The sequence below is a fragment of the Eurosta solidaginis genome, chromosome 1, assembly GCF_040869045.1.
Source record: "Eurosta solidaginis isolate ZX-2024a chromosome 1, ASM4086904v1, whole genome shotgun sequence".
Lineage (NCBI taxonomy): Eukaryota > Metazoa > Arthropoda > Insecta > Diptera > Tephritidae > Eurosta > Eurosta solidaginis.
In genome coordinates, this window is record NC_090319.1 from 60,678,921 (window position 1) to 60,695,457 (window position 16,537).

Consider the following 16,537-nt stretch of genomic DNA (forward strand, 5'->3'; position numbering starts at 1 on the left):
GGTCGTTTAGGACGATATAGTTGTTTAAGAGGATCAAATCGAAAATTCTTCCTCTTGGGTTAACTGAATGGGATCCCCTAAATAGGCTCCACGAATTAATGTCTCCTACTAGCAGTATATCTGTCGAAATACTGGCAGTTATGTACATCAGATTCTTGAGGTCGAAAGGTTGTTGTGGTGGGATGTAAATAGATACAATTGTAAATTTGAAACCGATGTTAACTTCAATGGCAATGACGGAAATCGGAGATTGAATATTCAACAACTTGTGCGATACTCCTTTTTTGACCATGACACATATACCTTGTTTTGACGTAGTATTATGTGGAGGGTTGTGGAAGTAGCTATGGAAAGAATTTGAAAAGTCAGCAAGTTTTAAAAGTCATCATGAGGTACCTGATTGCTCATCGTTACATCTTCAGATCGCTCAACTGCGGGATCCGAATCCGAGTCCGCGCGGGTTGGCGAGGTGAAGTACCGATTACTGCTTAGCAGCTGATGGGTTAAGCGCGTAATTGGCGATAGCATCGCCGAGTTTGACGTATAGTCAACTGGCTTAGAAATATTTGAGGTTTTTGGTATTTGATTGCTTGGTTTAGTAACAATAGTGTTACTTAAAGTTTTTGGTGTTTTATTGGTAGATTTTAAGGTTTCAAGAAAGTTGGGTGAACTTAGTGATAGCGCCTGATCGCTCCGGTGCGGTGTATTATTGCTTGTAGGAACATGTTCTTTTTGATTGGTAGTTGAGTTAATGGTTGTATTTAAATTGGTTACTGAAGCGGTGATGGTAGTTTCTTTTTGATTGGTAGTTGAGTTGATGGCTGTATTTAAATTGGTTACTGAAGCGGTGTTGGTAGTTTTATTGCCGGATAAGATACCAGCTAAGGAGAATGGAGACGAAGTAGCGGAAAATTGATCAGAGTAAAACTCCCTTGCCTGTTTTAACGTAAATTTACGTTGCGTTTTTATTTTAAGGATCTCTTTCTGCTGCAAAAATGTGGGGCTTTTGTTGAAGTTAGATGGATGTTCTTCCTGCAATTGGCACACCTGATGCGTGTACATTCAGATGGCGTATTTGAGTGAGGGGGTAGGCTGCATATTTGACATAATGGTGCGTTCTTGCAGTGCGTCATTGTGTGGCCTAAAAGCTGGCACGATTTGCAACGCATGGGGTTTGGGAAACACTCTCTTACCTTGACCTTATACCAAGAAATATTAATGGTTTCTGGTAGTTTGAATGCATTGAAAGTAAGTAGGATAACACCGCTTGGAGTGGTTTTATTTTCTATCACTCTAGTGAACTTGAAAACGTTCGCTACCCCCTCAGATGCTAACTCTTTAACTATTTCGTCCTCTGGTAGTGACTTTAGGAATGGCGCGAATATCGTTCCTTTTACGAAGTTGAGGCTGACATGATATTTGCAATTAATTTCGCATATACTCGGAAGTTGTTTAGCGGCGATAAACTTGTCTGCTGTAGCCTTGTCTTTGACCAGAAGAAGGAGGGATTCAAGGGGTTGTGTAGCGCAATATATAGCTTCTCCAACCCAATTGTCAACCTCACCTTCGAGCGGCGAAACCCGTTTCACTAACAGACGAGGCTCTGGCGACCCCAAGCTCCTCATGGAACTTGGGGGTGGGGAGGGAGGGATGGCCTGAAGGTTCAATGTGGCCATATAAATCGTTCCCGAGATGGTCGGGCCAGCACCTTAATGGTGCTGTGTTACCGGAGCGTATCGGATCTGTATCCGACAAAGGACCATCACATCGATAACACTCCCCAAAGCCTTCGGGGAGTAACCTAATCGCTACAACAACAACAACAACAACAACCAGAAGAAGGAGGTTACCGTCTCTAAGCTCGGAAATTTGCTCAATATCCTTGCTAATTACGTTCAGAGATCTCTGAACAGCGAAACATGAGTCCTTCGATAGTGGTTTTTGTTCATTTGCTGAAGCAACAACAACGAAATTCGGATTCGATACTGTGATTCTGGGTGTACGTATTGATGGTTGGTGCAAGGGTGCCCAAATGGCGGATGAGGCGATACACGTGTGCACATATTGTTGCAAAGTAGTGGAAGGAGCAGGGTCTGCGGTATACTGTGCTGATCCGAAAATAAACAGATTGTTGTTTTTGATGTAGCGATAAGGACACTCCTCGAATGCCTTGGGGAGTGCTATGTTATTGTTGTTGTTGTTGTAGCAATAAGGATACCTGCCAAATGCCTTGGGGAGTGTTATCGATGTTGATGGTCTTTTGCCGGATGCAGATCCGGTATGTTCCGGTAACGGGAACCATTAAGGTACCAGCCCGATCATCTCGGGAACGATTTGGTATGACCACATGAAACCTTCAAGTCCATACCGCCCTCCCACCCCTAGGTCCATAAGGAACTTGGGGTCTCCAGAGCCTCGGCTCTTAAAGAAACAGGATTCGCCACGGGTAGGTGAGGTTTACAATTGCGTTGGAAAAGCTATATATTGCGCTGTCAACCCCTTGAAAGGGTTGCGCTACACAACCCCTTGACAACCCTGCTGCGGGTATATTCTAAGCCCCCTAACCCGCTGAGGTGACAGATCCTACAAGATCACTGTAGCGTTTTTCTGGCAGAAGTAGTAGCTGTAACCAAAGCAGTAGAACCACTGAAAGCAAATAGCTTAAACTGCAGCCGCAGTTAGGAGTGATACAGCTGTCATCTCTAGAAGCAGCAAGTGCGTCTTGTATTTGCCAAGAGGAAGGAGGTATTGTATAACATATTGTAACGAATTTAGGGAAATCCTGGTTATTATGCACCTTCTGCTAACGTTCGAATCGCTAAACTGTCGAATGAATAACTTCAATATTCAGTATTGCAAACTGGTCTTTATTTAGATTACTTTGGGAGTACTTCACAATTATATTTAACTTCACAACTAATAGCGTGTTTAAATCAAACTGATTAGTCATTCCTCAGCTTGCGCTGCTTTTACACTCTGTTGCCTCGTCCGTTTCACCTAAACGTTTCAACTTCTAGAACTGTTGTATCTTCTGCACACGGCTGCCACTTTGGTCCATTTGGACCAAAAATGGTCCTTTCCAACCCTATTTGGTCCACTGGTCCATTTTTTTTATTACCTTTATATTAAGCCGCTTTCATGCTTGTCCCCTCATTTCCATACGAATTTTGGACCCACGGAAAAGTATTTTTCGGTAACTTCCCATTGAGCTAGACGCTTGATACTTAGAACATATTTCAGATCTGAGAGACATTACAATGCAAGTGGAAAAAAAAAAATGCCGCCAGGTGGCAGACGTATCGAGATAAACGAAAATCCATGAAAAAACGCAGGGAATCTTGCAATCGATTTTTGAGTAACTTCCCGGTAAGCTGGAGATATGAAACTTGAGCCGTAAGTCAGAACACGGTGACAATGCAATAGCCGTGTTTTTTTACACGTAACGTCTATACGCTTAAACTTTATATGGACTGCTAAGCGTTAAACTTTAAATACATCTCTGAAATTACTGCGCATAAAATGTGTACTACTAAATTTCAATACGCATTATACTCAGACGTTACTGAAATATGTGTTTTTGTTTCACCCTCTACACTAATTCTATGTATTCTATGTGTGTCCACATTTCATCGCAACTGAATTAGCTATATGTTATACCCCATGGCCATCAGAGAGTTGTGTCTCCGCTTTTCGGTACACCCTGTGGCTGTAGCTAGTTACTTAACCACTGCCGCTAGATGGGTCTCCTAAGCATTATCTAAGCAATGATAGGCGTTTTTTTCACGCGCAAACGTAAACGTATACGCGTGTATAAAAAAACACGGCTAATATTTTATCAAAAAAATTCCGCTAGGTGGCGCATGGATCGAGATATTAGGAAAATTAATTTTAATTTGGGAATCTTTCAATCCATTTTTAACTAACTTCCCGGTCAACTAGAGACTTGTAACTTAGCACATAGTTCGAGACCCGGTGACAATACAATTTACAGAAAACAAAATTCCGCTAGGTGGCGCGCTAAGTGAGATAACTACAAATCCTTGAAAAACGAAGGGAATCTTGCAATCGATTTTTGAGTAACTTCCCGGTGAGCTGGAGATATGAAACTTGAGCCGTAAGTCAGAACCCGGTGACAATGCAATATTTTATCAAAAAAATTTCGATAGGTGGCGCATGGATCGAAATATTAGGAAAATTAATTTTAATTTGGGAATCTTTCAATCCATTTTAACTAACTTCCCGTTTACCTAGATAATTGTAACTTAGCACATAGTTCGAGACCCGGTGACAATACAGTTTATACAAAACAAAGTTCCGATAGATGGCGTGCTAATTCAGTTAACTACAAATCCCTGAAAAACGAGGGGAATCTTGCGAACGATTTTTGAGTAACTTGCGGTTGACCTAGGGACTTGAAACTTGGGCCGTGGGTCAGAACCCGGTGAAAATTCAATATTTATCAAAAAAATTCCGCTAGGTGGCGCATGGATCGAGATATTAGGAAAATTAATTTTAATTTGAGAATATTTCATTCCATTTTTAACTAACTTCCCGGTTACGTAAAGTCTTGTAACTTAGCACATAGTTCGAGACCCGGTGACAATACAATTTATAGAATACAAAGTTCCGCTGGTGGCATGCTAATTGAGATAACTACAAATTCCTGAAAAACGAGGGAAATCTTGCGATCGATTTTTGAGTAACTTGCCGGTGAGCTAGAGACTTGAAACTTGGGCCGTGGGTCAGAACCCGGTGACAATGCAATATTTGATCAAAAAAATGCTGCTAGGTGGCGCATGGATCGAGTATTAGGAAAATTAATTTTAATTTGGGAATCTTTCAATACATTTTTAACTAACTTCCCAGGTACCTAGAGACTTTTAACTTAGCACATAGTTCGAGACCCGGTGACAATACAATTTACAGAAAACAAAATTCCGCTAGGTGGCGCGCTAAGTGAAAAACGAGGGAAATCTTGCAATCGATTTTTGAGTGACTTCCCGGTGAGCTGGAGATATGAAACTTGAGCCGTAAGTCAGAACCCGGTGACAATGCAATATTTTATCAAAAAAATTCCACTAGGTGGCGCATGGATCGCAATATTAGGAAAATTAATTTTAATTTGGGAATCTTTCAATCCATTTGTAACTAACTTCCCGGTTACCTAGAGACTTGTAACTTAGCACATAGTTCGAGACCCGGTGACAATACAATTTACAGAAAACAAAATTCCGCTATGTGGCGCGCTAAGTGAGATAACTACAAATCCTTGAAAAACGAGGGGAATCTTGCAATCGATTTTTGAGTAACTTCCCGGTGAGCTGGAGACATGAAACTTGAGCCGTAAGTCAGAACCCGGTGACAAGGCAATATTATATCAAAAAAACTCCGCTAGGTGGCGGATGGATCGAGATATTAGGAAAATTTATTTTAATATGGGAATCTTTCAATCCATTTTTAACTAACTTCCCGGTTACCTAGAGACTTGTAACTTAGCACATAGTTCGAGACCGGGTGACAATAAATAAATAAAAAACAAAGTTCCGCTAGGTGGCGTGCTAATTGAGATAACTACAAGTCCCTGAAAAACGAGGGGAATCTTGCGATCGATTTTTGAGTAACTTGCCGGTGAGCTAGAGACTTGAAACTTGGGCCGTGGGTCAGAACCCGGTAACAATGCAACATTTGATCAAAAAAAATTCGCTAGGTGGCACGCGGATCCAGATAGTAAGAAAACAAATTTTAATTTAGGAATATTTCAATCCATTTTTAACTAACTTCCCGGTTACCTAGAGACTTGAAACTTGGCACTTAGTTAGAGGCCTGGTGACAATACAACTTATAGAAAACAAAGTTCCGCTAGGTGGCGTACTATTCAAGATAACTGCAAATCCTTTAAAAACCGGGGAAATCTTGCAATCAATTTTTGAGTAACTTCTCGGTGAGCTGGAGATATGAAACGTGAGCCGTAAGTCAGAACCCGGTGACAATGCAATATTGTATCAAAAAAATGCCGCTAGGTGGCGCATGGATTAAATTGGGAATCTTGCAATCGATTTTTAAATAACTTCCTGGATATCTAGAGACTTGAAACCTGAAATATAGTTTAAAACTCGGTGACAGTGCAATGTTTGATCAAAAAATTTGAGCTACGTAACGCACAAGTCGAACTATTTAGAAGATTAGGCCATACCTTCATGGCTAGCCTCCTGAGTGTTGCAGGCGTTGTAGAATTCCACCTCGTTGAAGGCCCAACTCAATGCATGTCCTTGCATACTTTTAGACGTATGCGACTTTCACCACGATTATTTTAGACTTTCAGGCGTATACGAATTTCACCACGATTTTCAGCTGTGCAAATTAAGTAGCTGACAAACGAGGTGGAATTCTCTTGTTATGATGCGAGGTGGAATTCGGTTGTTTTCGTCAGTGTTGTCAGCGAAAATTCCACTAAATCTTTTAAATCTGGCTATTTTGACAAATAAAGAAAGAATTACTTAAATTACTTATCGAAGTTGCAATTGCCTTTTTGTAGGCAGTACTATAAAATTGAAAATAAAAAGATTATAAAAAATTTTAAGGACTAACTTTATATAATGGACCAAATAATAGAAGGCAATTTTTCCTTTAAACAGACATAGTCTTGTTGAATTTTGACTGAAGGTATTCTTAAATTGAAAACTAAACCAAAGCATGAAACTAATTTATTTTATATAGTGAGAAACAATATATCGACATGCCAAAAAAGTGACCCTTAAAAAATTTGTACAAGGAAATCCTATGTAAAAATTTTCGTTTGGGATGTCGATATTTAAATTTTTCTTACACATCCCAAAACAAATGAATATTGTGGAAAGTGTCTTCTTGCGCACGCCTCACACTGCAATACGGCTATATTTTCTATCTCTGTGTCTGGAAGTTAATGGCGTTTCTGCTATACACCTCTCATATTCAATATTGGTCACTGCATTAAAAGTGTATATTTTGTAACGAATTTTGGGAAAATCATGGTTATTATGCACCTTCTGCTCGAATCGCCAAACGGTCGAATGAATAACTCCAATATTCAGTATTGCAAACTGGCCTTTATTTAGATTGCTTTGGGAGTAGTACTTCACCATTATACTTCACAACCAATAGCGTGCTTAAATCAAAACTGAATAATGATTGCTGAGCTTGCGCTGCTTTTATACTCTCGGTTTCCTCGTTCATCCATTTCTCCTAAGGTCTAGTAATTTCACGAACAGTTGTAGCTCTTGCGTGGTTAGTTACAAGCTATATACATGTACATCTCTCCCATAGCCATATGCATGTGTATGTGTGAATAACTACTTAGGCTGATGACTACATATTTGTGTGTGTGAGATAGCTCTTCGTCGCCTTCTATAGTATTGCTGCTTTAATGTGTACATGTACATAAGAGTGGCAGCTTCATTTCTTTGTTGCGTGATTATTTACTAACAGCTTAGTGATGCTAATATTCGTCACAATATATTTCCGGCCTGCGCTAAAGAGTTCAATCAGAAAAAGTTTGTCTGTCGATATTATACCATCAATATGAAGCAAATTTTGAGTAATTTTAGGTACAATAATTTATATCCAAATATTGGATTTTTAAAAAATTTCAGTGTACATAATTTAGAATACTAAGCATTTTAACCCAAAGAATATTTTTATTGGAATTAAGACATATGTTTTGATAGCGATAACTTTACAAATGCTCAACGTAGATCTCATATTAACGCTTTGTGCCAAATTTTTCTCGTACAAATCTGATAAAAATTCCAATGCTACACAGTTGACACTTTTTTAGAGTTCTCAATGGTTAATCTGAGGACTGTGGCGATATTCAATAAATGTTAGAAATGTACATTTGCCTCGAATACAAATTATATGGAAAAAAGTGTACATTTCAAAACTCACTCTTACTGAATCTAGGCCTTAGATGGGAAAACTGAAACGCGTGGGTGCATTGGTAAACGGAAGGGATAAGAATTAAATAAAAAACAAATGGAACACCCAGCTATTGGAAACATTTTTTTCTTAACTCTTAGGACTGGATTTATGATAAATTGATACAACCGAGCTCTGGAGAAATTTATTTTAAAAATAAGATTTTTTATGTAAATTAAACAGAACTAGTTTGGCTTGTGAACCGGGGTTTCCTCTAAGGTTTTTCGTTTAAACATATATTTATACAAGGTTTTTTGGTAAAATAAAAGTGTTTGGGACAATTTACCACAACCTGCAATTAAAGATTTTACAACGAATTCGACACATTTGTGAATTGCCAAAGCCAAAGCCAATTAAAGAATATAAAAATTTGGTCCCTTTTAGATTTGGTCCATTTTTTATGAATTTTGGTCCCAAATGAAAACAGGGTATGCCAACTGTGCTTCTGCTAGGTAATTTAGCTATATGCGTGTGTGTATCTGTGAGTCTGCACTTGGCTGATGACTGCATATGTGTATGTGACATATCTCTTCACCTCGAGCTGCTGCTTATGTGTGTGCATGTACATAAGTTTGGCTGCTTACTGTATTTGCTGTTTTATTTATAGTGATGTCAACATTCGCCACAATATGTAGGTCCTGGTGTTTGATCGGGTTTCCCAGCAAGCACAGTTTCTAACGTTAGAGAAATATTGTAGTTTTACATTAGAATTCTAATGTAGTTCTCTAATGCATTTCGAATCAAAAACTAGGTTAGAATTCGACTGTGAAACGATTCGAATAACACTAAAAATGCGATGTTATGATTATTGTCACAGTTATCGATTATTTGCACGACATGATCACTCATTCTTGCTGTTATACAAACAAAATAAAAATAGTGAAAAGTTGTGTGGAAATATTATAAGTTGCGAAATAAGTTTTTTTTATTTATAAAAATAATTAATAGTAATTGAAAATTAATCAAAAAAACTTAAAAAAGGAAAGCGCGCAGATTATTTGAATGGCATGAACAAAACTCTTCCTCATCCGTACCGCAAACCAATGCCGAGCTCAACCCTGAGGAAATAAGTGGAAGCGAAAATTTCAACACAATAATTTGTACTGAAAACTGTAAAACATACGATAGGATTTTGAATTATTTTTATTTTATTATAATTTAAAAGTATTTGATATAATGAAACAATGAAAATTTTGCTGATTTTCAATAACTCAACTGAATTGCGTATCACTTCAAATTCTCATTAGAAATTAGCAATTGACGTTAGGATTCGATTAGAAAATGACATGTTTGTTGGGTCCTGTTTGGTCTTTAAACAAAATTCTGGTAATACAACGGACACTTTCAGTATATGTAAAGTCCGCACGGACCGGCCAATTCAACCTAACATGGTATGTCCTCACCTTTCGTTCTCGCGTTGTCTTATCCCAACAAACATTTAGGTTAGAAAACGATTAGAAGACGAATCGAATTCTAATGTATTTCTCTAAGGTAGAAGGTTAGAGGACGATTTGCGAAACTGTCGCGAATTATAGCATTCTCTACAAAAAGGGGACTTCGTTCTCGATATCGAGAAAAGGGTTAGAATTCTAATCGAATTCTAACGTCACATTCTAATGAGTTTCTAATGAGAACTCTGAATTGATGCGCAATTAAGTTCAATTATTTAAAATCAGCGAAATTTTCATTGTTTCATTATATCATAACGTTTATTTGGTTATAATCTTATGTATTTAGAATGAACATATTTCAAAAGCTTTTTCTATTAAAATAAAACCGTACTTAAAGATTAAGCTTAGCGTTGGTTTGAGGTACGGATGAGGAAGCATTTTCTTCATGCCATTCAAATAGCACTTCAATAATCTGCTCGCTTTCCTTTTTTAACTTTTTTTGATTGATTTTCACTTACTAGTTTTTATTATTATAAATATAAAAAACTTATTTCGCAACTTGTAATATTTCCCCTATTTTTATTTTGCTTGTATAACACTAAGAAAGACTGATCATGTCGTGGAAATAATCGATAACTGTGACAATGATCGTAACATCGCATTTCTAGTGTTATTCGAATGGTTTCACAGTCGAATTCTAACCTAGTTCTCTTACCTAGTTTTCCATTCGAAATGCATTAGAGAACTACATTAGGATTCTAATGTAAAATTACAGTATTTCTCTAACGTTAGAAACTGTGTTTGCGGGGATGTTATAAAAATTACGAAAAACCAGTTTTGATTTTTATTTTTTAATTCTATAATAAAGGTAAACGTTTAACTTTTATTTATGACTTAAAAAATAAAAGTAAAATTTTGCTTATCATTTTTGACTTTTAAAATAAAAGTCACCTTTTGACTTTTATAATAAAACAAAAGTAATAATTTAACATTTAACTTTTGTGATAGAAGTCAAAAAATAACTATTAAAATTGAAGAAGCACCTGAAAAATCTAGTTTTACAATACACGCTGCTAACATTTGGAGACAGCTACATTAAAATTGAAAGTCAAATCAGATGCGAAGGGTTAAAAAGACTTACATAGGTGGACAAAGATATAGAGAGAAAGAGAGAGAGAGAGCAAATGAAAAAGAGAGTACCGAAACAATAAAAAAATCTGAGAATAATGCCAACCATGGTCTGAAAATGGGTATAATTTGTACAAATGGAGTGGAGTGAAATAGAAAAGAACGAAGAAGTAATTTTTCGTTCGCTTAGATACCTACCAAACTTGCACGTTTAGTGTGGTCCGGTTTGCTTACCCCGTAGGTTGGTTAGCATTTTGGTGTCGGGATAAAAGTTATTTTATAGCTACATATAAACATACATATGTACATGTGTATATATATCTACAATTTTTTCGTAGATGACAAAACGTCATTAATATATTAACCACACGGCAAAAGCTCTTGAAAATTTAGTTAAGCTGGGTGTTTGTTAGTGCTACAGAAAAGAAATAAATATCCTCATGTACATACATATTCTACAATACTTTACTTTTAAAGTTAAATTTATAATATTTAAAATATACATAGTAATAGACGGAACAAATAATTTCATGTGGAGTTTAACAATGTTTTAACAATAATTTGCAGATCAAAAAAAGAGAAAAGAAAAATAGACACCAAAAAACAGAAAAACACTTTGTAAAACGCTTTCTGAGTGCGTAACGCTGAATTGAGCTTAACAAAAAACCGTGGCGATGTCCGAATCGGGGTCGCCGGGTAAGACGCAAAAAGGTGGACAGCAGCAGCGTCGCCAGTTGGTGAGTACCTATTGAAAATATTTTAAAACTAAATTTTGGTGCAAGAAACAAATTGAAGAATTCAAAAAAAAAACTACAACAATTCACTCAAGTTCTTTTTTACTAAGGTATCAAAGTTTGTTGCACATTAATAATATAGTGCAATTAAAAAATATGGTTTCATTCATCGTGTCTAATAGCAGGAAGAAGTACATACATATGAAAATGTGTAGCCCGAAATAGCGTGCTGGCAGCATTGACTGGCCAAAAAAAGTGTAGTGTGATAATAGAAGAATAGGCATATGCTCGCTAAAATGGAAAATATACCTACCTCGAATATATAAATAAGTAGCGCTGTGTGGTGCTAACGACTCGAGAGATTCTCTGTGTACAATACACCACACACCCCCTGTCGTGAATGTGCTTTCAAATATGTATATAAGTATATGTGTATGCATCCATATATACAGTGGCTGTCATAAAAATAGTAGCAGGAACATTCAATGTTTGGTTCAGGACAAATCGTATGAAGTTCTATAGTTTTCGTCTCTAAGAAAAGATCAGGGCGGTCGTGGGGGCCCTTGAGCAAAATTCACAGGAGGCAATTTTTCTAAAAAAAGGTTATACGACACAAAAGGTTTTTTTATATTTTTATATTATGTTGCATATATAGTTTCTTTACATACTTTTTTACGGCCAAAATGTCGTACTACTTGTGTCGCAGTGATTAGCGTTACAAAAAAATAAATATTATATCACTACATTTTACTAGTAAATTAATGACTAATACTCAATGTAAAAAGTCAGAAACATAACTTCAAATTTTGTTGCACTTACATGAACTGTGTAGGAAACAATGGGGATATGTAATCTGGAATCTTTTGAACGAATTCTTCTGCCTCTACTCTTATTTCGGATTCACTTGAAGTAGCAATGAATTGAGGTTGTACAACTCTATACATATCCAGAACCATAGTCATTCCTTCAAATCTGTATTTTATCTGTGAGCAAATCCTATCAACCATTGGATAGAAAATTGAAACCTTGAACAATTTTTCAGGATTAGTGAGTCTTTCATCTTCGCAGAGCTCATCAAAATATTTTTTGATTTTTCTTTTCCTTTTTTCCTCAAATTTGTTACTGATACTTAATTTCGCACACAATTCAGAAGCATCTAAAACCAATTCGTTAAAAGAATTAAGGGCTTAAAATCTTTCAATAATTATATAATTTTCAGACACTAACGGCACAGTCGAAACGTTGATTTTCGCTCATCCACAGTTCAAAATCCAAGGCGAAGCCGAGAATTTTTAGTGGATGGTCTAAATCGACGTTTAGTATGTGTAGAATGGGGTATTTTACTCAATTTCTATCCTATACGTTCATCCCGATATCTGCTTTTGGATTAGAATTTGAATAAAATAAACAATAAAAATTTTCCCATAATTTAGTGCATACATTTTTCCGTGAAACTTTTGAGACTCGGGGGTTTGGGGGCTCCGTTTTTTCTAAAGTGTTTTTTAGAATCATGCCATATGGCATAGAATTTACTTAACGGAAATAATATTCTAATACTTTTTGATGTGGTTTCAAGCAAAGTGAAATTCCTCGTGTTCCATTGTTGTTACATTTGCATGTTAAATCTCTATCCTTATCTGGTTCATGTGTCATTGGAACACGAGGTTTAACAAAGTGTGATTGAGATTTGAATATGACTATTATGTCAAACAAATGAATTAACCCTTTGTGGTGCAAGCTACATTTGTCTATTTGACATTATATTAAAAGAGTATTTTGCTAAAAATAAAACATAACGGTTTACAACCGTTTAAGCCATTTTTTTATATTATATATATATTTTTTTTTTTGTTAGGATTTTAAAGTTTATACACCTAACATCCTCGAGCCTTACTTCCATGTTTAATATTTTCTGCTTTCAAAAACTGGTTTTTGTTTGAGTTCCGAATCGGAAACAGATATAATATTTTGTTTAATTGTGCGCAAGAAGTGGAGAATATTGTCGAGATAAAATGGAGAGACACATTTCATTTGCAGCTGAGTATAATGCATACTGAAATTAAGTAGTACATATTTTCTGCACAACAATTTATAAGTGTAGATAAGGTTATGCACTTGGCAGTCCACATAAAGTTTTAAGTTCAAATGCATATACATGTCATATTAGCAGTGTTTTTTACATGCGTATACGTTTACGTTTGCGCGTAAAAAAACTCTTATCCTCGCTTAGATAATGCTTAGGAGACCCATCTAGAGGCAGTGGTTAAACAACTAGCTACAGCACAGGGTGTACCGAAAAGCGGAGACACAACCCTCTGTTGTATGGCTGTGTATAACATATAGCTGAATCAGTTGCGATAAATTGTGGACACGCACCATTCTAAGAGGTTATACATAGAATTAGTGTAGAGGTAAAACAGACACATCTTTCAGTTACATCTGAGTATAATGCGTATTGAAATTTAGTAGTACTGATTTTATGCGCATCAAATTCAGAGATGTATTTAAAGTTTCACGCTTAGCAGTCCATATATAAAAGTTTAAGCGTAAACGTCTATAGATGTAAAAAAACACAGCTATTGTTAAGCCGGAGTTACCCACGAACGTACGTACAAAAAACGTGTCAGCTGACACGACCCTATCTTATGAATGAGCAATGTAAACGAAATCTCACCGACGTGCAACGTATGTACGTACGTAGCCCAGGAGATAGAAATCAAAACAATTTAAATTTTTTCCGTAAGAACGTGTCAGTTGATCGCTCTCTCACTAGACAAAGTTGCCTAGTAAACTTTTGTGCGCTAATTGTTGACCGTTTGTAGTTTTATGCAAAAACACCTAATTAAAGTTTGAAAAATTGTGGAAATAATTCGAAATAATTATGTAAAAGTGCAGATTATAAGTACGAAATCTTTTTACACTTATTTAATATTAATTCCAGCCTTTTACAACATCAGAAATTAAAATATAAAAAGTTCATGGTTCCATATGCATGCATTCAAACAGGTCGGTGGCAACATTTTTTTCGTTGCCACTACGGGCATAAATTTCGCTCAAATGTGTGTACGTACGGCATACGTATACGTACGTTACACACCTCGGTGTGTAACTACAGCTTTACTTTCCACGTGTGTACAGTTTCTTTTGACACTGACTGTATCTGATTGTATTGCAAATAGGGTAGAGGTGAACTCATTCAGGCACATTTATGCCGACGTAAATACATGCATACATAGATTTATACATATAACATAAACAGTATGTGGTGGGTATGTATATTTTATCTGTTGTTGTTATTTTTTTGTATAAACAAATCAAATAATTATCAAAAAACCCGATAAGACATTTGTTAATTACATTCTCCAAAAGCATTTGGGCATAAAAACCACAACTTTTCCCTAAGCACAACCTAAGCCGGTTCTAGCATAGATTCAGTTTTTATGTTCTATGTTTTAAGCCAACCACAAATCAAAATCAGTTCAAAGTATTTTGCAGCTATTTAGTGATCTTCGTTGATCAACAAAGAAAATTGTGTGAAAATATGAAGCGTGCTAATGCACAACAACAACTAGGTACGAGTATTCATTTGAAAGTATGTACATAATTATAGAACATATGTGTGTATGTATATACAAACACTTATATACATATATACCTTGATATAGTGTTCGTGGACTTTATCAACTGCGATTAAAATGTTGTGTTGTACACACATGAGAGCATTCAATTAAAAAGGGCCCACCCCCTTCTTTCGGACTTTGCGGAAAATAAACTTAGCTGTACACATTCGTATTCGTTGCTGTCGCCTGCTGCAATGGAATTGATTCCACATGGAATCACAACATTTACCAACGCGGCGGAGTAACTTAAGGCAACTGACGCTGTTCAATGAATTTCATTAGCTTAAAAGGCACTTGGGAACATTTTTCGTATGTATGTGTTATGACACAAACCTACGTACAGAATTGTATAAATACAAATTTCGACTCAAAATGTTGAAAATTCACTCAAAATAGCTCGCAGTTGCAAAAATTTAAGTAAATAGTGAAATGAGTAGAGTATCTCATTCGTTGACTTTAGATCAGAGCCGGCAACACAGATCCTAAAACAATTGCATAAGTGTGTGTAAAAATTGAGTGACAACTCTCAACAGTGTGCTAAAAGAAAATGTGGACTGTGAAGTTTGAAATTAAAAAGGACTTTGGTTATTTGATGTCAAGCTAATCCTGACTATATTTACTTATATTCGTATAACTAAGAACGCGGAGGTCGAGCTAGTCAGATAAAAATTTTTTATAAAAGAAGGTATTGTGTTTATTCAATGCAAAATTTACTTAAAAAAATTCACTTTCATTAGGGGGACTCATGTAACCGTATAAATGCCTTATAAAGTGTGTAAACGTATAAATTTATCTAGTGCGTAAACGAGCTGTCAAATTTTGTATGAAAAATCATTTACACAATTTGTATAAATTTACGCGCACATTTGGTTGTGTAAACGCGGTAAACTCAAATCATCTTGGCATTTTTTAATTAGTATAACAATCAAAAAAATTTTCTTTGGCAATAATACAGCTGATAAACAATCAAGTTTATCAAGAGTATTAGTAGGTGCGTTCATATAACAGCCTGTGTAAATGGATATAATTTTACACCTTATAAGTTTATATGCTTTCATGAGTCCCCCTATTAAGAAAGAATTATAAAACAAAGTAAATGTAAAGATAGAAATATATATTTTCAAAACATAAAGTTATTCAATAAAAAAAAATGATTTATGAAAACTAATAAAACTAAGTAGAACGTATAAAAATATATTTATATTAAATTGTCAATATTTATTAATAATTAATTAATTATTATTAATAATTAATATTTAAATTGTCAATATTAATATGTATGTTCAAAGGAACTTAATAATACTAACTAAAACGTATTAAAAGTCACTTTAACATTGCAGCATATTGTTTTTATTATGTGCCCAAAAAGTAGCATGGACTTTTTCTTTTGCATTCACTGTTGATTTTAGTGAGTGACAAGCGAAAGCAAACGATCGTGATTACACATCGTTAGTGTCGGTGTGAAAATACGAACTCAAATTGCACAATGTGCAACTTTGGCCGGCTTTGCTTTAGATGATAAATGGATTTTTTCATTTTGAACCAAACGAGGAAAAAATGTACTCAAATCATCCAAAAATGTACCAAAAGTTTTCGGATGCGAATTTGAACCAAACTAGAGTTATATTTTGCTTCTTTATCCAAAAACGGTTTTTAGTCAGGAAACTTTCTAACACAAATTAAAGGTAGTATAACAGGGAAATATGATTTA

The 16,537-nt window shown here is 35.7% G+C and overlaps 1 protein-coding gene across 2 annotated transcripts in view; it reads left to right on the forward strand.

Moving 5' to 3' along the window:
- The window catches only part of Kdm2 (Lysine demethylase 2), a 63,507-nt gene that overhangs the window by 11,216 nt on the left and 35,754 nt on the right, over window positions 1-16,537 (forward strand). For both annotated transcript variants that reach the window (XM_067792252.1, XM_067792261.1), the window contains exon 2: window positions 11,040-11,209. In XM_067792252.1, the coding sequence (XP_067648353.1) occupies window positions 11,147-11,209 (63 nt within the window). In that variant the 5' untranslated portion in view covers window positions 11,040-11,146. The remainder of the gene's footprint in view (window positions 1-11,039; window positions 11,210-16,537) is intronic.